Source organism: Clupea harengus, chromosome 1 (genome assembly GCF_900700415.2).
Source record: "Clupea harengus chromosome 1, Ch_v2.0.2, whole genome shotgun sequence".
NCBI lineage: Eukaryota > Metazoa > Chordata > Actinopteri > Clupeiformes > Clupeidae > Clupea > Clupea harengus.
In genome coordinates, this window is record NC_045152.1 from 23,232,846 (window position 1) to 23,258,118 (window position 25,273).

General features: G+C 45.4%; 2 protein-coding genes and 1 long non-coding RNA gene across 4 annotated transcripts; 1 reads left to right on the forward strand and 2 right to left on the reverse strand.

Annotated features, from left to right (window-relative positions):
• LOC116221463 lies at positions 1-5,034 on the forward strand. Of its 2 annotated transcripts, XR_006152482.1 has the most exons (3): positions 1-867; positions 1,190-1,263; positions 1,392-5,034. It is a non-coding gene; the product is annotated as an uncharacterized LOC116221463 (long non-coding RNA). The 2 variants fall into 2 exon arrangements; XR_004164129.1 differs by having other exon boundaries at positions 1,190-5,034.
• An 86-nt stretch (positions 5,035-5,120) lies between these two features.
• LOC105898567 (serotonin N-acetyltransferase-like) lies at positions 5,121-7,299 on the reverse strand. The gene is made up of 3 exons (XM_012825600.2): positions 6,986-7,299; positions 6,527-6,681; positions 5,121-6,351 (listed from the first exon to the last, which is right to left on the reverse strand). Exons 1-3 carry the CDS (start codon positions 7,125-7,127, stop codon positions 6,046-6,048), a joined length of 603 nt encoding a protein of 200 aa, XP_012681054.1. The 5' UTR covers positions 7,128-7,299; the 3' UTR covers positions 5,121-6,045.
• A 4,567-nt stretch (positions 7,300-11,866) lies between these two features.
• On the reverse strand, positions 11,867-22,297 carry LOC105898566 (sphingosine kinase 1-like; the record flags this gene model as incomplete). Its single annotated transcript, XM_031569289.2, has 4 exons — positions 11,867-13,888; positions 14,652-14,767; positions 15,078-15,172; positions 21,967-22,297. Coding segments are annotated over 4 exons (1,506 nt in total), but the record flags the coding sequence as incomplete, so codon positions are not given.
• Between the last annotated feature and the right edge of the window lie 2,976 nt (positions 22,298-25,273).

Consider the following 25,273-nt stretch of genomic DNA (forward strand, 5'->3'; position numbering starts at 1 on the left):
TAAATGATAATTTAGGTTAGTACCATGATGATGATGATGATGATCATCATTTGATACTGTCACCTTCATGACTGTCAACATCAGAATCATAGTCTTCCTCATTATGTGTGAACGGACAACCAGTTTTGACTGCATGTCCACATCTTTTTCTTCTGGGCATGCATGCAGTAGGAGGATTCTTTGGGAGCAGATAGGACAGTTGAGAGAGGAGATGCACAACATCCAGTACCAGCTCAGCAAGTTGGCTTATTCACATCAAGCAGAGCTTTAATCTCATGTATCCTGTAGTGGCCATGTAACACAGAGGCAATAAGCGTATCATTAATTTACCTGTAGACAGTGATTGCCTGTTTGCTTTTATACTTGAGCTTTCTGGGCGTCAATAATTCAGTCAGCATTGCCTCTCTAGTAATAAGGCCCAGATTTAAACTATAACACTATCTCCTTAGCTGAGGTCTTGATCAAGGTGGATCTTAACTGGTATCATCTCTGTGTAGATCACCAAAGGGAGGACGTACAACGGAGACTGACTGAGTCATTTTCCAAAGATAGGGTAAGAGGTACTGGTTATCACTGCTGGTGGTGTATGGCATTCTGAATCCCATGCCTTTGAGTCCAAGCTTTATGTCCCCTTGAACCACAGTATCTACAGTGTACCCAAACGATGAAGTAAAACCTGACAGTCTGACTCTGTGGAATGACGCACTCGAGATATGTATCTGTCAGTATGAGTGTGTTTTTTTTATATACTCCTTGTAAGGGCACGACTTTGAAGTAATAGTTTCTTGGGTGGCATTTGCAGTGCATGGAGAGAATGATTGACTGCTGTATGGAGAAAGATGACAGACAGCGCAGATCGCAGGACGGGTATAATGTAGCCTATGAGGCAATGTACTGTTTCACAACTTGAAATATTTATAATATACTTTAAGGGGAACTTCAGGACTTTTCAACCTAGACCCTATTTTTTTACATCTTTTTGGGTCCTAACTTTTACTAAGGACCATTAATGATCGAAATCCATGCAGTATTGGTTAGAATGCTATAACCGGTAAACCGCAAAATAGGTAGACTGCGTTAAAGTAGGGCCCAGGTTAAAAATACAGAAGTTTCCCTTTGGGTTTGTGTTATTGCTTCATGTTGAAATCGAGGCTGGCATTTGTATAATGTGAGATCTGGTTCATCACAGAGCTGATATTTCACAACTACAGAATTCACTTCAGAAGATAACCATATCTAAGGGGAAAGCTCCCAAAAAACCTGGTAAGTAGTTGTTGTGTTTTAAAATTCAAGGAAGTAATCTGCATTCTTGTAATACTTTTTGTAAGAACATGAGGAAAACGGTTCCTTCCAAAGTCCTCCTTGGTGTGTGTGTCTGTGTTGTTCACTAGGGCGGGTGTTCAGACCAATCACAACCAAATCTCTGCTAACAAACTCAGACTCTGATGACAGCTCTACTAGAATTGGATTGACGTCATTAAAAATCAAAAAGGAAATAATCCCAACAGCTCGGTAACCTATTTCAAAATGTAATTCTGCTTGATTAGAAAGCAGAATTTATAACCATCTTAGTTTGTCTCTTTTGCAGCAGGAAATAGAGCGCTGGATTCCACATCTGTGACTGGAGCTAGAGCTGAAATACTCTGAGACAAACAACATGTGCAGTAAAAATCTGGAAAAATACGTTTTTTTATTTATTTGTTATACCAAGCATATATATATATATATACTGTATATATATTGTTGATTCAAGATAACTTATTTCCTCTTTGCAAAGTTGCAAATGTTCTCCTCTCATGACTATCTCTATCTGTACCATAGTGACCCTCTATCACAGTAAGCATATACAGTACTATCCAGGCATTTTTCTGTTTTAGTGTTATAGTATTATAGTGACAGACGTATGTAGTACATTTCGGCCATAGATTTGCATATTCTGATTGTTTGTGTTATAGTATAAGTTGTTACTAATGTAGCAGACTGCATGAGACAGGGGGGGTCACTGCAGTAGTCTTCCCATTGTTCCTAGCGCCTGTCCTGTATTTTTGGAGACTGAATGGTGCAATCTATTGCGAATAGTTTTTTGAACTATGATAACTGATCGCTTTGATTAAGTGAAGCACATTCATCAAAATAGGCCCAGAGATGCCACCGGCCATCTGTAGTCTGGGATGTCAGTGGTAGAAAATCACAGAAACATGGTTGCTGGTTATATTATTATTGGTTAAAACTGCGGATAAATTCGCTGCCAGGACTAAACTAGTGTAAATGTACGTGCATGTTATGATCACTAGGTGGCAGTTGGACACCATTGACGTGAGCCATTCTAGTTTACTCACACAGAGGGGCTTTGATTTCTCTTGAGGTTGCTGTAAGATACAAGAGATGATGCGGTAAGAGACAATAAAACACCTGTTGGTCTTTTGGACACAGGTGAAGTCATGTGCCTATGTGGAAACACAGATCACCTTTTTGGAGAGAATTTAGTTTTCGTTGACACAAATGAAAGGTAGATAATTCAGCCTCCTGATTTGGCTCCATTTTTGTTTTTGTATATTCTTTACAATGGATAGCCATGGAAATCCAATGCTGAGTAGGACTAGTAATAGTCTCTCTCTTTGAACGAGCTGACTATGTTTACAAATAGACTTTGATTCATGAGAGTGAATGTGTCAGTCAAGCCTTTGTGCCTCTCTCCTAGTGTTTGATGACAGGTAGTCCTCTTTGTTCAGTTTCATTCCCAACCAAGTCATGGTAATGTCATGGCATCTTATGTCAGACCAACAATGCATTAACTTTATTATTGTAATGGTATTGAGTTGGTCACCTACGTACACTGTGTTCTGAAAAGATCAAAATCTCAGGTGAATGATTATTGCAGGCCAGTTTACATTAGATTCAAGTTTTAGTCAAGAGCAGATAAATGAGAAATGACTAGTAGTAGTTTTATATGACTATCATAATTGACATCGTTTACATTGACTGTGTTTAAATTAAAAGTGTTTTTATCACACAGTTGAATACATTTCAAATTTGAAGAAGTGAGTTTGTGGGCAGCCACTTTGAACATAGCAGCTGCTGAGGATAGCACAAGTTTTAGTTTTGGACTTGTCAAGGATCATCCACCGCAAACTCATAATTAGCAGATGCACATCATCATTGTTATACATTGTCCATTGGAATGATCATCCACCACAAACTCATAGTTAGCAGATGCACATCATCATTGTTCATTGGAAGAATAAGATCAGGATAGAAGATTCCCATAAAGTCTAATCCACTATGACTCATAGGGGGTATATGGGATTAAGGATAAAGATTTCCGAGGGGTCAGTGATGAAAGTTGTTATCAAACAGTGGTAAGCAACACACACATGGAGCAAAGGGTTGTGACACGTGGTGTCATGTGCTCCGACATGAACCCACATTTTTTTGTAGAACGTTTGGTCCCTTGTAGATAAAACACCACATTGCTCTTTTCTTTTCACTGGGTTTATTGCAACATGCATTATACCTGAATTCTGTGGCTGCTATACCCCTAATAGCTCATGGAACGATGTCTACAGGATGAAAGCCTCACTTCATCTTTCAGGAAGGTTTGGCAGAAGGCGTGTGCCTGTGTCCACTCATTTAGGGCGTATAAAACATCACAATAACTGCCAGCAGCGACAGAATTCACTGTCACTCCAAAACATACCATGTCAGACACAACAGCGTGGCTAACATTCTGTACTCCATCTATATCAGCCTCTCACCAACTAGCCCATTTTTACCTTTGGTTTTATAACGCTGAGCCTTCAGACGGACTGAGAAGGTATAATCCCAAATGACACACCGCCCAGAGAAGTGTGTGGGAGTCCCTCCTGTTGCTCAGAGACCTAATATAAGACTCAGTCACAAGAAAGTCAGCACTGCTACACCAAAAACCCTTCAGATGGGAGATGTTAGTCTTTCCTGTTTGCGAAGGCATTCCCTCAGGAAGTGGATGGCCAAGAAAGGAAATGTGTCGTCCCCCCCCCCCGTTTAGCAGGGCTGTCCCATGAACAGCTTAGCTGGTTTATAGGAAAGGGCATTGAGGGATTACAAAGGGCTGACTCTGTCTGGAGGGTAAATAGCCCCCTCCTGCGTCATTAAGGAGGTGTAACGTGGTGTTGTTTGTTACCCTGGAGACATCTCACCTTAATGGGACCTGAGAGTTACTATTCATAACTCCAACGGCATTTACGGGTGAAACTCCTTATATCCACATAGATTCACTTGTCAGTGTTTTTCAACCTATTTTTATAACCCACATGTGTTTCGAACATTGTTTTAAGGAAGTAAAATCAAGCGTAAATCATTTGTTGTATGGACACTACCTATTAGATCAACCCATGCTGCATTTGTGTTTACCACCTTGTGCCTGAATGCACTTCTTCAACCTCTGCCACTGGGTCAAAGGGTCAGATGGATATGCCATTAGCTAATGACCATTCGTTTCTTTCTCATCTTACTCTGGCTAAGTGATGCAGGCACCATTGATTTGACATATCCCAGGCAAGGCAGCTCTTCCTGTGTGCTGTCCTCTTGGTCAAATTGTAGCATACGGTGACACAGTGACTTTGGTCCATGGGAGAGATCCATTGGGCATTCAGAACAGGGCAGCCTTGTACATTGTAATCTCGTAATAACTGGCTAGTGCTAGAGTCAAGATGAAGTCTGCATTGCTAAATGCTTCCTTGTTAAACTGTGTGTGTGCACGGTTGCCCTAGCAGTTGGATTGGGATTAGGGTCGAAAAGGGTGACTGTGAGGTGACACAAAGACACCATGGGAACTACTGGCTGGAGTGATTTCCCCTGGACGAGTGATGACAATGGGCAGATTAAGGCCAAGCAGAGGCCACTCTCACTCAGCCAGTGGCTAATGGTGCCCTTCGGACATTCTCTGAACTGAAACCTGGGACAGGTGATGTTGTTTGTTTAAATTGCTGTAGATTATTGAATCTATATCCTTGGTTTGTGGTAGAAAAACAAATAAATTGATCCCCATTTGAAGTGCTCTGAGAGATTTCTTCATCATGTCACTAATGGTTTTTTTTTATGTTTACAATAAAAGTAAATAATAACTCCCATGCAAAAAATCAAACTGGAAAAACTTTCAGGTTTATTACTATTTACAAAATTAGTTTACAAAAGTTGTAGTCAGTGTATCAAACACACGTGACATTACAAATGTGTATGTGTATAAACAGCTGAGATATATGGGTTTTGGTAATACTGTACACATTTCAAACCTGGTGGATATGTACATTTCAGATGCATTTACAGAGGGGTAGTAAAAAAGAAAACCCTATTGTTTCCTCTCCCATTAAAATGCCTATGATATACACATCTAATTCTGAAAATAAATAAATGGAAGGATAAACCTGTCAACTTCACTTGATGTGCTAAAGTCCAGTGACGAATGACGTCAACAATGGCTTTATGCAGTAGAAATGCTATGAGTGCACAGGGCTTATTACCACCTTTATCTCACAGTAATCTCATACCGGCACTCAAATTCAACTGCACACCATTCAAACCACTCTCTACAATTGATGAATGTACACCTAAACTTCAGATGAAATGCTACTTGAGTGTGAAGGCTAAATATAGTGTTAGCTTTCACCTTGTCATAGAGTCACACTAAAGAGACTGGCCTGATGTGCGTGATTCAGTCCATCATAGCAATACATACAAAGCAAAACCAATGGCAATGTACCAAAAAAACTAAAATGTAATGTTTGAGTAAGTGTGTAAGCGTGTGTACATGGATCTAAAACATGCTAGATTTATTGGCAAGGCCAATTTAATAAGAATGTACACCTAAAACATATAGAAAGAGCACAAGCTATTCACAGCACTCATCTCTCCTCCAAAACTATCAAATTGAAAGCACAGGCTGAAATCAAATTAATTGATTTACAAGTTCATAACAGTAAGTGTTGCAAAGTACTTCAACTGTGGACAGAATAGAAAATGTTTTCCATCATCTCCATAAGCCCCCTACTTCTTCCAGTGAAGCAGTTAGAACTGGCTATTACGCCGCATTAAAGCATGGCCCCCAATAGCATATTGCATCTCTGTGAAGGTCAGGTGCGCAACTGTGATAGAACAGGGGCCCAACACTTTGAAACCAGACTTCTTGTAGAATGGGACCAGGTCGTCCTCACACATAAGCACGGCGAGTCGCACGTACGGCAAGCAGCGCAAGTACTGCTGATAGCGCCACATCAGGATCGGTCCTTTGCCCTGCTGACGGAAGGTGCGATGGACGGCCAGGACATGAATATGGACCGTGTGGCCATGCGGCTTGTGAAGAGTCAGTGCGCCCTATTGCCAAAGGACAAGAAAGCATCAAAAGCTAGGCAAAACAAACTCCCACAGCCAACTTTTTTTGTCATTGTTGATTGTTAATGCAGGGTAAGACAAGATTCAGAGTCAGAGCTTGTGTAACAAGACGTTAAACCATTTTCTTTAAAACATTTAAACGGAGGTCACAACATACTTCGCTCAACCGATCTTCGTCCCAAAGAGAACCGATGATAAAGGCGACGAGCCTGCCTTGTTCAAACCACCCAAGAGACAGCTCGGGACACAGAGTGAGAAAGTGACGGACTTCGTCTAGGTGCAGCGGACACTCTCCTGACACAGAGATAAATGCTGAAAGAGAGAAGTCACATTATTCTTGATTCTGAAATGGGGGTTTTGAGGAATCAGATATGCCATCTCAAAATCAGTTAGGCTACTTGTAGGCGGAACACAATCCAGCAAAAACTCCACTGTGGATTCCTGACGCAAAATTGCGGCAAAAGTTGGCATGCGCACCAAATGTCACATCACCCATTCACATTACCAATGTAGCCTCTAGTCCTCCACCAGGAATCTATTTCATACTTGATAACTGACCAGAGGTAAAATAAAGTCAGTATTCATAGAGTGCATTGATATGTACTAGAGGTCTTACCTTCTCTCTCAATCTCAAACACACTGATAGCGTCCTGTGGATTAAGCGGTCGGAATTCGCTAGCTGGCAATGTGTGCCGGCGCTGTCGCCCGGGGGACTCGAGTATTGGTTTTAAGAACGGCCGTGCACCAGTCACCGACATTTTGATGGCTTTTGTGGACCTTCCTGTCTGCGTGTATGCTCTGTAACTCCTTGTATGTTCTGTACTCCTCTGCCTTTCGAGTCCCTGGTGGTGATCGCCTTCAGGCCTGTTTTAACACCTCAGGAAGAGATTAGAATGTATGACTCAACACCGTTATCCTTAACTTGTTGCTTATTTCAGCAAGCGAAACACCTGAGAAGAAAACTATGCTAAACAAAATTGTAAATGTTGTTATGCAAAAACAAAATATGTTTCTTTGATTAATACTTCTCCCAAATATTATTAGCTATCTCTCTCTCTCTCTCTCTCTCTCTCTCACGCACGCACACACACACTCATCCGTGAGCTAAATATGATTGTCGCGTGAGGAGATTTTACTTTCTGTAACCCCGAGCTTTTAAAATTCTTTAGATTATTTGACGTTTTATTTTTCTTGACTTTCAACTAAAGGAATTTTGTTAGAATTAGAATTGTGTGCCTTTATAACAAATAGGTAAGCAAGTAGCCTTTGAAGTGGTTAAAATGTCATATTCTACGAAGATAGATATTTTCCTTAATGTTAAAGGCCTCTGATATATTCTGATATAACAGAAACCACCCACATCATTTTCATATACAATGATATAACTATAGTATTCACAACCTACATCAAATCAAAGTTAATCTCTGTCCATCTCCCAGCAGAATAAATGTATTGTACTGGAATTGTAATTCATTTAGTATAAATGTCAGATTTGTCTTGGAATTACCCTGTTTTGCTCAGTTAACTCTGGGACATAAGTACAGCAGAATACTCAAAAGTCTTTCGAATCCAGGCAAGGATGAATCCATGCCATGGATGGGTGAAGGGACTTTAAATTAGTTTACATAAAATGTATAGTCAGAAATTATTTACGTTGGTCATAAATGGACTGCTTAGAGCAAGGGAAAAAAAACAACAAAAAAAACAGCTAAAATAATCAGTATCTTAATTAGGCTAACTCTCTACTTCTTGTGTGCAGCAAGATGTATTGTACCAGTGTGTTGCAAGTGCAATTTTGGGGCAGCAGCATCAAAGCCAATGACTTTAAGAAAGTGAGCAGGCTGATAAAGAAGGCTGGCTCTCTCCTGGGGTTAGACTGCTCTGAGCTGGGGTTAGACTGCTCTGGAGCTCCTAGAGTTGGTTGTAAAGAGAAAGAGGTTGCACAAACTTCATACTTCACATGCCTCACGCGTCTTATTGGTCAGACAGCAGAGTGTTTTCAGTCGGAGGATCCATTAGCGCCGCTGTAATTATGAAGGAAGTCATTCCTGCCCACCACAACAACAACAATGACATCCCTCTGTGCCAGGAAAAGAAGCATTATCATCTGAGTGAGAATACACAATGCACATTCTACATATAAATTGCACTGTTAGACCTATATGTTTCATTCTACTTTTATTCCATTTATTGTATCTAGTAGTATAGTAGTTTGTATTTGTTTATGTAAATATGATGTTTTGGTGTAAGTTTTGTGATTTATGTTGATGGAGATAATTTCCAAGCACTGTTAATGACTTAAGAATATATGAATCAAGTGCCTTGTATTAATATATTCCTTGTATGAATCATGTACTTATGTAAGCATGGCATTTCTGTGTTTCTGCGTGTGTGTAACTTAGAATATTAGGTGCCACTTAGTCTGCATATGTACAAGAGCATGTTTAGACCAGAGGTGATAAGAAGGGTCGAACTGTGCTTCTTCCGACCTTGTGCAAAACTTCCATCCTTGCCTCGGACGTCAGAAATCCACCACGTGGTTACTCTGCTGAACGCTAAACTTCTGTCTATATAAACCTTGTACTCTGTGTTTATCATTGCTTCACTTTCAGCCTTGTGCTGGGAGTGAGCCCGATTGCAATTGTTGTTTGTCTAATAAATGTACTTATATGCAGCTCCGGAGTCCTAAGATAACTAGGGTGAATTTTCAACTATCATGTGTGAATTGCTGCTGCAACACTGCAATCTCCCCTCGGGGATCAATAAAGTATTCTATCCATCTAATTTATTTTAACTTAACTAAATAAACACTTTTGACCTCTTGAATATAACATAAGAATGACTGATTATTGACCTATATGGACATGTTTGATATACGGACATGCATTAAGAGAGCCATGTTTAGAGAACATTAACGTTATGTGTTCTTCACAGTCACTGGTTGTGTTAAGAGGATAAGGCGTGTGTCCCACTGAGTGTGTCTCCTCTCTGTCCCCACCACAAACAAAAACACAGCAATACTGCCCTCCTCTGCCCATCAAGCTCCTGAGTCCTGCCACTGACTGACTGCTACAGATGTTTCATCAAACAAGAATAAGAATTAACATACAAACCATGTGAACGTTATTTCAAGTTATTGATTGTGGACCTGAAACATTTGATGTAAAACTGCTTTTTTTATTAGTGTTGTTATCATCCTTAGTGGTGGTGGTGGTAGTTGTAGAATTAGTAGTAGAAGTGGCTGTGATATTTTGCTATATTTTTTCTAAGTCTGTTTGAGTCTATACTATAGTTGAATGTAAAAGCACCTCAAAACACTGTCATTTGATGGTGAGGCTTTAAACACATGTGTACCAGACAAAGCCATTTTTAATTTATGTTTTAATTTTATTTTTCCTCATCAGAATTTGAAAATAAAAAAATGTAATTGATAAATGAAAAAATATATACTATATATATCTTGGACACCAGCATAATGATACTGTATGTGACAATAAGTCAACAGTACTAAAGCCTCAGGCTAGCAATCAGGAATGCTGGCCATTCACCAAAACCTCCTAAAAAAACAGCAATGAATAACCTGGTTCAGTACACCTCTTTGACATCCTAGTAAAACAATATAAACAGAAAAAAAAACCCCACAATAAACACACAAATCATTAACAGCACAGTCATTTGATTAGTTTTGAGGAGTTACAGTAGTAGACAGATTTTACAAGAATAAGTCCCTTCACCGATAAAGATAAATAACATTCATAGATCCACAAGGTGGCGCTCTCTTGGCAGAGACATTTAATCACAGCACTGCTGGGATTGCATAGCTTTTCATCATATTGTGCTTTATTTCCCTAATGTGTACATGGCCCTGAACATATGGCTTAACCTAGGAGAGATTACAGCACAGCGTACAGAGCTGTGCGACGGCAGAGTCCGCTCAGGCTGAACAGCAAAAGCTCTTAAGGGTTGTCACCATCCCTGGCTTCTAAGAGAGAAATTCATGGGCACTAAAGACCTGTAGTCTTGTGCTTCTTTCCCTTTTCAAGGCAGTTGAAGTGGAAAAAAAAAAACTGGCATCAGACTAGACAGATGATAGCAGATGGTTGATATATGCAGTACAGCACTCTAATGCAGTCTGATTATGTATTAAATTCGGTCTCTGATGCTTAGAGCACACTGGCACTGCAAAGCATACTCTCATGATTGAGCATTTTTAGAGCACATATCAGCGTGAGTGAGAAATGGTTTTTGCAGGGCCTGGAAGGCAGTCCATACTGATGGGTTCTCTGGTCATAGGAGCGTGACCTGGTGTTAGTAATAGGCCACTGGAAGAATGCTGACACGCTCTCTCTGGAAAGCAAACATCTATACGTCAGCCATTCCATCACATAAGGCGGTTCATTAATGACTAATATCAGTACAGCCGCGTGCTCAATGAAGCACGGTACATTGTGCTTCAGTCAGTGTGCTTCTTTACCAACCTATACACTTCCCCTTTGAACGACAAATCATCTATTCCTTTTAGTCCATTTTCTACTGGAGACTGAGCTTTCACTAAAACAAACACTTTTCTATCCAGAACATTTGACCTAAATGCACAGTTCTCTGAGTTTGCCTTGTATTGCTCTTCTTCCCATTATATTATTATGAGAAACATGGAGGAAGAGGATCAAGACACTCATACTCTGCTAAAGGAAGTTAGCACCACATCACCATATCAGCATCAGATCATTCTAGGGTGCGGTGGGGTACTGCGCCTGACAGACCTGTCTCTTCTCCAGTGAAATACTACGCATCTGGACAGTGGAAATGGGTGTGAACTGCATCTATCGACAGAGCTGTCAACCCACCCCCTCCTATGACAGATCTTCTGCCTCAGTGTTCTTGACCCCAGCCAACCAAACAACCACCCCCTCTGGATCACAGGTCTAATTCAGGACTGGTGTTGTGTGTGTGTGTATATGTGTGTGTGTGTGTGTGTGTGTGTGTGTGTGTGTGTGTGTGTGTGTGTGTGTGTGTGTGTGTGTGTGTGTATGTGTGTGTATGTGTGTGTATGTGTGTGTCTACATGCCTGCATCTTGCATGCCACACCAAGGCATTAGAGACCACTAGACGTCTTTTTTTTCACCATTTGACTCGGTGCCTGTTATGGCCCTGACAGAATGGCGCTCTCCCATCTCTGTGCCTTTGGAGGGCGACGGCTGAATGGAAGCACTGAAGGGAGTAAATGAAGCCTGCCAGCCCAGCACAGACAGAGACAGAGACAGAGACAGAGACAGAGACAGAGACAGAGACAGAGACAGAGACAGAGACAGAGACAGAGACAGAGACAGAGACAGAGGAGGTGTGTGTGTAGTGTGTGTGCACACATGATGTGTGTGTTTGTGAGTGCGTGGTGAAGGCTGCATCTCATTGCTCCTCCAGAAACACAGCAGCACCATGGCCCTGGAGGGTAGGTGTGTGTGTGTGTGTGTGTGTGTGTGTGTGTGTGGGGGGGGGGGGGGTAGTAGTCACACAGGCGTGAGGACCAAACCCCACTCGCCTGCTGCCATGGCGTGCTCCCCAAGGATGGCAAAAAGTGCTCCGCTCTCTCCTAACACGCTCGCCAACTCTGTGCAGAAAACACTCTACTGCTGTGACCTTACAGACATAAATGTGTGTGTGCACATACACACGCACAAACACACACACAGGGTCCTAATTTCATTGGACAATGAGCACCGTGAATGGCCTTCGTGCATCAGCAACCGTGCATGAGAATTGGCGGGGGTCCCTATATTTGCTAAATGTATTGACACAAAGCAGGGCGCAATCAAGCATAAATAAGTTAAGTAATTCATCGATGTGGCAATGAAATCATTCTTTATCAGCCAATCACAATGATTCGACCAAACCACAAGGAGCTCAGTAATTGTACAACAATCGAGCAAATGACAAACTTCCTGTTGTGAACAGAGCAGTTTACTTCAAAGGAAGAGGTCCTTGTGTGGGAGATCTGCCCGACATGAAATTATTTAAAAGTTTCACGGAAAAAAAGGTGTTGCTTGGAAGGAACTCTTTGGAACTCCCACGTCCCACTGTGCGCAAACACACCCCAGCATTGCGCTGACCCACTCATGTTTGCGCTTCGAATCTTGCTCATGATATGAAATTAGCTAAATCATTTTGCCAAGTCCTTAAATTAGCTATAGGTCATGCACGGCAGACTTTGCTTGTTGCCAGACACGTTGCCCATCAATGAAATTAGGGCCCACACACTTTGTCGGGCTTCAACACATGACCAGAATAATAATTTCACAGCGACCCCAGCCAAGAGGTAAAGGACCTCATTCAAACATTTTGGAGCATAAACTCAAACCAGTACTGTCTTGTCCTTGTCCAGCGTCGAAAAAAAAACAGGTAGGGAATGGAACTTCTTTCCACTTTTTCTTCCGTAAAAAAGACATATGTCTAACAGACATTGGCACTTCTATATAGCACAAAGACCTAAGCCTTCGCAGTAAAGTGCTCTCAAAGCGTTCTACTAATATAGCTATCCCACAACCACTTGAGTGTCCCTCAGCCTGAGATGAGCTTGCCCAGTCCCCCATGTATCTGGGCCTGTATGGCGCCATACTCCACCTGTTCACCGTCCACAGTGATCGCCCCCTGGGGGGAGAGGGGCTCCAGTCTCAGTGCCCGTACTTGACGGTACACCAGCTGGGGACACTCGCAGGCCATGTGCGTCCCCCTCTCCATGGCCAGGAAGAGGCGCAGCAGAGCGGCGCGGGAGACCCCCTCCAGCACATAGTAGAGGTGGATGCAGCCGTCCCCGCTCCTGGCCTCCGGGGCAGCCAGCAGGTCCTCGGACAGGAAGGACTGGTACATGGCCAGCACCAGTACGAAGCCCTGCTCCGTGACCTGGGTCCAGTGTGTGGGCACTGGCTCATCCAGAGGGGGCAGGAGGGAGTCCGGGGGACCCTTGAGCATGGAGGTGGTGTGCGAGCCAGCCTGGAGGAGCTTGATGGCATTGTTGGAGGCATTATGGAGAGTGTTCAATGTGTGGTCATCCGGAGCAGAGTTTTCAGGGCAAAAGGTGCTGTGGGTTGGGGAGGGGTTTGCTACCGGCCCACATGACATGGCTGAGCAGAATGAGGAGCTGAGGGAGTCAGGTGGAGAGGTAGAATGAAAGGAGGAGTTGGTAGAGGATGAACGGGTGAATGACGAGGCTGCCACTCCTTCCACTATATCCTCCACGGTTCCCTCCTCGTGGGCAGGGAGGAAGGCCAGCCTGCCCTGGTACACCCGCAGTGAGGCTAACCGCACCAGCGTGCCTAGCAGGAAACGGGCGGCGCCCACCTGCCGGTAGCGCTCGCTCTCGATGTCCACGTCGGCCACAAAGCCCCAGGCCAGGGACAGGAAGGAGAAGAAGCGCTGGCCCGAGGCCAGGTGCACCGACGCCAGGTCCAGGGGAGACACGAGGCCCTTGCACAGCAGGAAGCCACAGCTGACCAGCAGCTCCTCGCCCAGCAGCGCAGGGGCCCTGGGACAGCAGGGGACAGAGGGGAGGAGGGCAGGGGGAATATTACCAAACTGACAGGGAGTGACACTGGAATGTTCTGGAGTGACACTTACATTTGGTGCGATTAAAAAGGTGTTTGATTCAGACTGAACCAGGAAGTGAAACTGGAGGGGGATGGAGGGATATATGTGTGTGTTTGTGAGGGGGGGGATTTGAGAAAATGTCCTCAAATTTAACATTGCTGCAAGTGGTGGAAATATAAATGGAACTATCTGGAATAGAACGCTGTGACAACAGCCACTTTGCATCAATGTTAAGACTTTGTGCTGTCTGTGCATAGGCTTACATGACGGACTGAGGAAGGCAACAACATTAGATTAACAAGCCTCATCTTCTCCTGAACACCGTTTGGAATATGCATGCTCTGCTGAAAGGCTTGTAAGTCAGTCTCAGAACTCTTTTCAAACTGTCATTATAATCATAATACCCCTCCTCCACCTAATCTCACCGACTATTGTTCTGAAAAACTGTGCCAAGATGAGGAGGAGCCACTTTTAAAGACCCGAGAATAGAGGATGGATTAAACACTTCAGAGCTCCTCCGAGGGCTGCAAAGAGCCAATTCTGTGCCAAGTCACCTTCACCGGAGCGCCACCCTCACCTCTGCCAAGTGCTAAAAGTGTACCTGGCCTTTTGACAAATGGCCCTGTCTCTGGTCTCGAGAGCACATTTATTTGGGCCCCGGCGGAGCCCCATGCATAGAGATGGCATATTACTGTCCTCACCCGGAGTAACGGTTGATGGAGGCAGCCAGGGCGTTGCCTGAGCCTCCTGGTAAGATGCCCAGTGGGGTCTGGATGGCCTCCTCCCAGTCCTCTCTCTCCATCAGGCCGTTCACTACCTGAGGGGAGCAGTCAGAAGGTGTGGGGTGTACAGGTACAGGAGGGACTCGTGTTTCACTGTGTGCTTGGGAGACATTTTTCACACACAAACTGGCACATCAGTAAGAATGTAGGATTTTTTTGCAAACAAATCCATTCAAACAAAAGTGTGCACACACACACACACACCACACATACCCATGTACAAAGGGTTACATCATCCTGTCTACCTACAACAGTCTCATTAAATAGCTGCTTTCTTTTGATACACACCTATATTCATGCACATACACAGCATGCACACACACACGCACGTATACACACACACACCTCAAAAAGCAGCCCATCTCCTGACAGAATCACCAAGGCGTCCCACTGAGACAAATCAGCTTCTCGCACTATCTCCTGTGCGTGGTTCTGGTGCTCTGTCAGAGAAGAGAGAATAAGAACAAGAGAGAGAGAGAGAGACAGGGAGATGTCTGTAAGACAGCGGGTACAAAATACAATGAGAGAAAAAGAGGACAGAGAAACTGCATTTTAAACAAAACGTGGAAGAAAAGGCTACTGGGTGTTGTGGGGTGAAGGGTAGGGGGGAAATGGGGAAGGATGGGGTGGGAAAGAACCCCAGAAACCCTCCCCACAGGACCCCCTAAGGGTGAGATCAGAGTGATTAGTGCCAAACGTGGGATTCGATTTCCTCTTATCAGGGCTGAGCCACAGAGAGCCTCCGAGGGGCCGGCAGCTTAGCACGTCCACTGGGACTGATTTGGGAGTCGGACTAAGAGCAGCGCCTATCGAATTAGTCCGGCTGATTTAATTTCATCTCCCGGCGTCCTTGGGCACGTCCGACAGCGGACGCGCTGATGGGATAAAAAGCCTGGAACGGCGGCTGGTTATCCGTCACTCTTTTTTTTTTTTTTTCGTGTCTCTTGTCACGCCGGCTAAATCCGGACATGTTGATGAAACCGTGCCTCGTTGTAATGTTACTCTTCTGGAGGGAGAGGACAGAATGTGCATGAATGCATCAGAACCACTCAGGCATCCATCAAGGACAGTCTACTGGATGCTGCTCCGCCACAATAAGAGCGCCCGTGAGGAACGGTGCGCACAGATTTAACAGTAGAATAGGGCCACTGCTGGTTCCTTCTTTATCACAGCCTCTTTGTTTACTTTTTCAAATCAGCAGCAATGTAGGTCGCCAGAATATTTCTCCAATTAAAATAAACACTCCACATCAGCAGCCCCACCCCCACCCCCACCCCCGAGTCTTGCATCTCTTCATGAATATTTACTCACAAACACTGGAATAAATGTGTGGCTCTCTGATAGGGCTGAGGAAACAGCTTCAGCGGCCTTGTCTGAGCAGCATGCCCTGTCCAAGTCATCTTCCCTCCACAAGGTGAGTGTGGCTTTGTTTGTAGTGAGGACTCAGAGCTCAGCGCAGGCTGTTTGGTATGTATGAGGTGGGTGATGGTTCGGATGGCTGTTCTGCACTGGTGCTGCTGCTGCTGCTGCTGCTGTTACTGACAGGCCCTTTGCTGGTGAGGATGGGAGATCATTGCTGACTCAGCTCTTATCTCCCTCCTGCCTTCTTTTCACTCCTCTCCTCTCTGTCACTCCTCTCCTCCTTTCATTGTTGCCCATTTTCTCTCTCTCCTCTCCTTTGTCTCACTTCTACACTCTCCCTTTCTTTTTCCCCCCGCTTCATCCAAAGCCCTCTCTGCATGTCATCCGCTAAACTCTCCTTTTCCTCTCACCTCTACTAGTCTCATATGCTGACTCACCCTTCAGGTGAAGACCTCAAATGTGCGGCGGCTAATTACTTTAGAAAAAAAATGAACCCTGCAACCAGGCTGTGGTGAATGAGAATGAACATTATACATATATACATATTATAAACATCAACATTTGACTAATGCCAGTGGTGCCAGATCATTCTTGAGCAGCGATGGGTTAAGTCTTTAGTGGAGGGGGCTCAGTAGCGGAGGCAGCCAGCGATGGGTTAAGTCTTTAGTGAAGGGGAGCTCAGTAGTTTGCTCTTTCTGTGGCGGCCATCATCTACCGGGATGATACTCAGTGGCTGCTGGCTTAGTATTTCTCACTATCAGCTGAGCACGAGTGACCTGAGACGACCCGGGTGCGTTGCATGCTGCGCTGCCTCTCCAGCATGAGAGGACCAGAGGACTGCAGGGGAGATCACTGCATCTCCAGCGTGAGAGGACCAGAGGACTGCAGGGGAGATCACTGCATCTCCAGCGTGAGAGGACCAGAGGACTGCAGGGGAGATCACTGCATCTCCAGCGTGAGAGGACCAGAGGACTGCAGGGGAGATCACTGCAGAGGCTGCACACACATCTGACGTGTGTGTCTCACGGCCATCCTCATGCCCAAACCCCTGCCCACAAGCACATGTGTGTCATATAATCCTATGTTGTACGCATAAGTACAAGCACACACTTTTGCATATGCCACACTGTAAATACAGACACATATGCATTCTCATTCACACGAGCGGACACATACACACCCATACACAAATAAGCAGGTGCGGTACTTTGATAACTCTAACAGTGGATGTGTTTGTGAGAGAGGTTCTGGAGAAACTATAGGTGTAGGAAGCTAATGAGCTAAGACAACTACCCTCTGCTCCTATGACAGTGTGACTCACATTCAACTCTCGCCCCTTGTGATCTCAGCCTGGATAGAAAGAGAGAGAGAGAGAGAGAGAGAGAGAGAGAGTGCAGCCCATGTAGAGCATCAGTAATTAGTCTGTCCTAATTCATTCCCATCCAGTTGCTAACCATCCCATACTGCTATAGGATCGCATAAATGAGCAGAGAGCAGCAGTCTCTCACATTCCCTCCCTCCTTATCTCTCTCTCTCTCTCTCTCTCTTTCTCTATGTTACCCATCCCTTTTTCCAGAGGGCTGAACTACACTGAGAGGATGCCACAAGCTCTGATTGCAGAAAAGCAATTTTCCGAGTAGGCACTACAGTTACAGTAACCCTGTCAGTATGGCGTGCATCTTGAGGAGAGGACGTGTACATTACAATTGATTTTTTAGAGAGAAAAGGCTTTCCTGGCATCACCGTCCCCTTTTTTCCCCTTCCCTCTTTATTTATGCTGCCACAAGCCTTCAATTGTACAGCCATGGGGTTATTTAGAGTTCAGTGAATCTGAATGCATTTTGAGCATTTTTTGAAAGGCACTCAGGGGGCTGGTGGTAGTAGCAGGTTGTTGTCAGTCCTTTTCACCTCACGTGCATGACTCAGTGACTCTGCCAGCCTGACCCTTTTTGTGATGATATGCCAGGGTAAAACACTGGCCTACATTTGAAATATTGCCAAAAAAATGCAACACAGTCTGAAATTGCAAGTAAATGCAGTACAAGACAGGAGGCACAATAAAGAATGGTTATACTTCGAGAAAACCAATGAAGCTGGGAGTTCCATGCCAACCACCCCGGTAGTCCCGGCAAGAAGAAGTGACACTTGCCCTAGATGGATTCTTGAGGACCTCCACCGGCAATGCTTCATCTGCACGCACCGCTTTGGGAGCAGAGTCGGAATGAGGGCTGTGTGCTGCTCACCCCCTCCTGGTCAGGAGGGAGAGGGCGGTGCATTTTGATTTGAAAGTGCTGCTGGAGCAGGCGCTCAGCGATGCACTGGAATCAGCGTCTCTAATAAACATACAACATTCCCTCCGATTCTGTTGATCCCTCCGCTTCTCCAAAGGACAATGATATTGATAGCACTGGATCGCCACAACTCTGATTGTTCTCCAGAGGTGGTTTGGCTCGCAATAGTAGATCCATGGCCTCTTCCCATGGTGGATTGGGAAAATCAGGGCACCGCCTGTGTACGGGCAGCCCTTAAAGGTACAGTGTGTAGGATTGAGTGGTATCTAGTGGTGAGGTTACTGAAATGCAACCAACTGAACACCCCTCCCTTTCCAATCGAGAACCTATAGTGGCCGTCAAATGCCAAAAACAACACAAAAGGCCGTCTCTAGAGCCAGTGTGTGAGGGACCGGACGGTCACCCCACGTTCTTTGGGGATGTGGCGACTGGACAGTGCAGGAGATGGTGGTTGTTATAAAAAAATATATATATATATATATATATATTTATTTACAAGGGGCTATAAACCCCAAGACCGTGCCCACAAAATAAACAAACAAAAACCTTCAGGCCGTACCGCCCGGAACTCAAATGCGTGGCACCCTGGGAACCTGCTTGGCCGATAAGGCCCAAATACTGGCACCCTCTCAAGGCCCAAGCCAGGCCCCAACTAGGCCCAGGCACTAAGCCCAAAGCTAAGTACTTTACATTGACTAGGCACGATTAACAAGACACAGAAACTAGACATGAAAACAAGGCACAAAGACAAGGTACAAAAACTGTATCCACACATCTAGATACAAAACCACCTTCACCTCACATCAGGGAAGTGGTTTCTTTGTTCTCCTTTCTCGGCCTCTCATGCATGTCTCCTCAAAAGGCTTCCCCTCATGAACATGAGGCACCCTTTACATAGGGTAGCCCATTGGGCTTGATTAGTCCACTTAGCTCTCTTGGCGCCAACCACAGTCGTGGGGGAAGCCCGGACCCAACCATTGTGGTGGGGGAGTCAGTCTTAAAGGGCAACAGCCCTTTTTCTGCCACCGTGAGAAGGGAGGAAATTCACCTTCTCACACAGTGTTTTGGTTTGTTCCCTCTGGGCTACTGTAGAAACATGATGGCGCAACACGGTTTTGCCACAGCAGTCACTAGCACTGTCGCATATGCAACTTAGGGTTGCACAGCCCCAGAGGGGCTGCAGGAGCACTCGACGAGGGGCATGGCAGCATCAGTGGCACTGTTTCAGGATGCCTCTGCTAATAACATCTGTTCTGTCGCTCCGTGGTCATCGCCATCCCCTTTCGTTATATATGGTCTCAGGGACATGATGACTGGCTCCCTGTCTGAGGCCGTGTTAGGTGTTGCTGCAGACAAGAGGCCGAAGTCATCCCCTCTGGAACAAACTTCCTGATAGACAGGAAGCAGCAGGTGAGGCTGGGTGAAACAACATCCAGCACCCGGTCAGTCAGCACTGGTGCACCTCAGGGATGCGTGCTCTCCCCACTGCTCTTCTCCCTCTACACAAACAACTGCACCTCAGGAGACCCATCTGTTAAACTCCTAAAATTTGCAGACGACACATCAGTCATCGGCCTCATCCGTGATGATGATGAGTCTGCATATAGGCGGGAAGTTGAACAGCTGGTCCTGTGGTGCGGTCGCAACAACCTAGAGCTGAACACGCTTAAAACCGTGGAGATGACAGTGGACTTCAGGAGGAGCCCCCCAGCACTACCCCCCCTCATCATACACAACAGTACTGTGTTGGCTGTGGAATCCTTCAGGTTTCTGGGATCCACAATCTCCCGGAATCTGAAGTGGGAACCCAACATCAACACCATCATCAAGAAGGCCCAGCAGGGATGTACTTCCTGCGCCAGCTTAGGAAGTACAACCTGCCTCAGGATCTGCTGATCATGTTCTACACCGCAGTCATAGAGTCTGTTCTGTGCACTTCAATCACTGTCTGGTTTGGATCGGCCACCAAACTTGACAAGAACAGACTCCAACGGACAGTCAGGTCTGCTGAAAAGATCATCGGTGCCAACCTGCCCACCATCCAAGACCTGTACACCTCCAGAGTCAGGAAACGGGCAGGAAAAATCACTGCAGACCCCTCACACCCCGGACACAAATTATTCAAACTCCTCCCCTCTGGTAGACGCTACAGATCACTGTTCGCCAAAACCTCCAGACACAAAAACAGTTTCTTCCCCCTCGCCGTCTCACTTCTGAACAACTAACCCACTGTAGCATATATATTTATATTTATATATTTATCCCTGCACTTCTCGCACTCTCCACTTCTTCTTTGCACTACTGTTGTGCAATATTTCACAGCTACTGTATATAGCCATTCCGCCTTGTACATACTTTCTTAAACTCCTTAGTCCATTGCACTGTTGCACTGTTTGTTTGTTGTATTGTATTGTATTGTGTTGTATATTTTGTGTAAGCACACTGAGAGTCACTTTACCAAGTCAAATTCCTTGTTTGTGCAAACTTACTTGGCCAATAAAACCTGATTCTGATTCTTTGTTGGGACCCAGCTAGGCATTGACTCCTCTGGCTCCGCTGTTAGAAGGCAGAGCCGTTACAAAGTATAACGAGAGTTACTGGGCAGGTAACTCCAGTTATACGAGTATGGACTGAGACCTCTAAAGCTGTGGGCCTAAAGTAGGGTAGCCCTGCTCTGGAGGGGGTGGGATATACACATTCTTCACCTGGGTTGCAGTGCACCAAGGGGATTGGCAGTAGCGGAGCTGTTAAAGGGTGGAGCCCATACTTGTATAACTGGAGTTACATGCCCAGTGACCTTTGCTTTGTATGTTGGTGTAGAACGTACTGGCGTATCACAGACCAGAGTGTGTCATTATGGCCAGGGCACACAATGGGCTCCAGAGCCATGGTGGTGACAGTGAAGGTGTGGGTCAAAGCCAAGGCAGTGGGTGCGGGCAGGTTTAGAGTTGTGCCTGTGAGTGTATTGTAAGTGTAAATCTCTCTTCTATCTACATTCATTCACTGTCTCACTACTTGCAACAATGAATGTGGACAGGCTGTGAGAGATGGCAGGTATTTGGGAAGGAGTGGAGCTGGAAGGAGTGGAAGGAGTGTAGTTGCTGGTATGTGAGTGCCAATAGGCACAGAACGACTGTGTGACAACATTTCATAGTGAATCAGAGCTGCAGGCGTCAATGAATCTGGCTGGGTGTGGGAAAACCAAAAAGGGTGTGTGTGTGTAAATATGTGTGTGCGGACGTGGACCTGGGCATGTGTGTGGTAGAGGCAGGACAAGTCAAAGTGGGAGCTGACGGAGACTTGTGTGTATAGAGAAGGGTCTGAGGGGCCCCTCTCCAGAACTCACACTATACTAACACTCACTATATCAGTATAACACAGTGTAACAGTACAAGAGTGGTCTTGAGTGGGTGTGGGTGAGGGATGTGAGAGCAGGTAGAGGCACAAGCTGAAGGTGGGTTGATGTGGTTGTGGGTGTGGGGGGCAGCTGTGGGTTGGTGGATGTCAGTGTGGGTGTCAGGTGAAGGGGGGGTGGGGGGTGATTGTGGGCGTGGATGTGAGTGGGCGAGGTAGGGACTGACCGGTGATGACCAGTGTGGGGACGGCGTCAGCCTCGGTGAGCATGCGCTGGACGTGGGTCGAGAAGAGGGACAGCGCCTGGCCCCTCCCGCTGTTGGGGTTCAGCAGCACCATGATCCGGCAGGGGCGACGCACCTCACTGTACTCCACACCTGACAGAGACACGGCGATGGGGGAGAGAGAGAGAGAGAGAGAGAGAGAGAGAGAGAGAGAGAGGCAGAGAAAGGGAGATGGAGAGACGAGGTGAAGAGTGAGTGACAGTGGAGACAGACAGAGACCAAGATAAACACAATGGGTGCAGGTCAAGAATGAAATGTAAACAGAGGGGGAGAGACAGAGGGAAGGAAACAATAAAAGAAACAGACAGTGTCAGTGAAGATCCCAGTATAATACATTCAGTAGAGCCCCACCTCTGGCTCTCCTACAGCTTGAGTTGTCATATGGCAGTGAGGCCCTTGCCTAAGAAGATACTCCAAGCATCATCCCTCAGTGCATGCATAACTGTAATCACTGAGTAACACCATTTAAATGATAGCGTAAACAAACACATCACCACAGCCAGCGGCAGTGCTCCACATGCTGGCAGATGGTGCTTGGAATGACTCTGACTTTACACAAGCATTCCAGGCCTTGTGCAACTTCACACAAGCGTTCCAGGCTTTGTGTAAGTCATGAAATCTCCTCAGTTCTGCTCTACCTGTTCTTTGGGAGGCATGTGGAGAGGTGAGATGAGATGCTGTGGGGTGCAAGACAGGTAAGGCGAGCTTGACTTGTTCCACATCACACACAGAAAGTCGCAGCTCTGCTTCAACGTTTGCTAAACTACAGCTGAAGTCCTCAACCCCACAGGCAAACCCATTGCAACTAGGCAAGCTGTTAAAGCTGCAAGCTGATCCACTCACTCAGGTATGAGAGGCATGGGGTTGATGACATTCAGAGAGTTTTAAGGGGCTGGTTGCAGGTTGAAGTTTGTCACTGAAAGATTCTCCTCAGAAGAAAAAAGAAAAAAGTGTCATGGATGAGACTTATCACACCCCTTAGGCCAGCTTCAGGTCTCTGCCAAATGGCTCCTAAAAGCATGCTTGAATGAGGATGGTGACAGGGCCACCACAGTGAATAGGAGCCGACTGAGATCAGCGATGCTTGACCCCCGCTCAGCTAATTGGACTCTTGGGAGGGCACTTCCATGCCGCTGCACTGCCCCTAGCACTTGACATCCATTAGCTGCTGTAAACAAGACTGCTAACATAGCCTTCACTTTCACACATATTCCCATTTATCCTCCTCAGACAAACTCCTAGTCTCAACGACTCCAGCTGGTGGGCTTACAGCCTCACATCTGTTTCATACGACATCACTGATTGCCTTAGGTCTGCAGAGGGTGAAATGATGACTTTACACAATGTGAATCTGGGTTACATTTACCATTGTGAAATGGACACAGAAGGCTGAGAAGGTGAAATATCCCCTTCTGTCGGTTTCTGAAACCTTGAGTTTCCGGATCCCACTGTACTTCCACCACCTCCCAGCTGTTCAGTTGGCATGGGAACAGAGTACTAAATGACATGTGAATTTTACATTAGGCATGTACCAAGTTCACTCACTGGGCTCTGACAGTCCTTTGTTTCATCACCCACAATCTTCCTCCCTTCAGGCTAGCAAAGGAAAGGACTTAATTGCCCCAAATAATTGCTTTTTCTCACTTCAGTGACTCACAAGTGCATCTGAACAGTATTGGTGTCGAGTTAATCTTTCATATGTAATCTGTTAATATGCCAGTGTGAGCTGCGAGCTGTTACTGTGAGCCACTGATGACCTGCATTTCAAAGCCGGAGCAGATTCTGGTTTGGACTCAATAATTCATGGTTTGGTGCCCGTGCTCTGAGTCGCATTCACGGAGACTCGGCCGTGGGTTATGTCTCCAGCTATTTCACGTGCTCTTCCTTTCTACTATTATTCGCCGTTCTGTCTGCTAGTCGGTGTGTGGCTGTGTGGTTACACTGGATGAGCACACTCCAGAATGACATAATGTGTAGCCAAAGTGCTCTTTAAAGAATAAACCAAGTGTGAGATGCCATTTGAATTACGTTTACGTGTGTGTGTAAAATTAAACAATATGTGTAGGGGTATATATATTTAAAATACCTTGAAATGAATATACAAATTGCATTGTATATCATAATTTGCTTTCAAGCTAACAAATGTCTTATACAGTTCAAGAATAGTATGAGTAACAAATATCACAACCCACCAGTTTCAGACAACAGACATACTGTGTATTCTCCTTCACACAGGAAAAGAAGGCATTCGCTACTGCAACCACATGAAACATTCCCCAGAGCGGTGAGCTCCCCATGCAGGTTTCTCTAGCCTGCCTTGGCCTCGGGTAGCATTCACATCCGCATGAGCAATGCGTCATGTGCAGATCTGTCATCTCCGCCAACGAGCCGCGGCCCTGAGGTTGGAGGTGGAGGCCACCCCGCCACAGCGGTGCTATCGTGCCAGAGCAGCGAGCTCTGACAGCCCATCAGACTGCTGCTGTCCTGGGCAGAAAAGGAGGGAGGAAGGCCCCTCTGGGGATGGAGTTTGGGGTCAGAGGGCAGGGCTGTGTACAGAACATTGCTGGGGCTTCTGTCTCCGTCGCAGAAAGACACTGCAGCATCAGAACTACACACCATCGCAAGGCAAGACTAAATCTGAGGGATTGGATGGGCTGCAGCCTTTTCATGGCCCATGATGCACTGCGCTAAATGGAGGCTACTGGAGGCTAGTGTGTGAAGGGAATTATGATTATTTAATTTAATCTTGTTTATCTAACCACATCTGTCTCCCTTTTATTTAATGCTTAATCACACACAAACAAACCCACCAAACACTTACATATACTGTATATGACTGTGTGATGTTACGTCAAGCTACACACTATGCAGCATATTCTCTGTTTTACACGCAGATGTACTTTCCCTACGTTGGTGTTCTGCAATGTCTGTTATCCTACTGAGTCTTTCAAAAAAACTGTTAAGGGAACTTTGGTACACATACACCCTATCCCAGGAAATTATAACTTATTTAAACGCCCAACCCAGGCAAGAAAAACACAGAAAAGTCCACGGGAAAATTGAACTGGGAAGTAGAAAATATAAAAGAATGTGACATTTTTGTGGATGAAACTAGTTGCATGAACAAAAAGATTTCAGTTATTTTGTTTTACATATTAATTTGCGTCTCACCAGTCTACGAATGTGTGTTGTTGTGTAGAGGGCTACACACATCCATGGAAATGATGCACAGAAGTCTTTAATATCATTC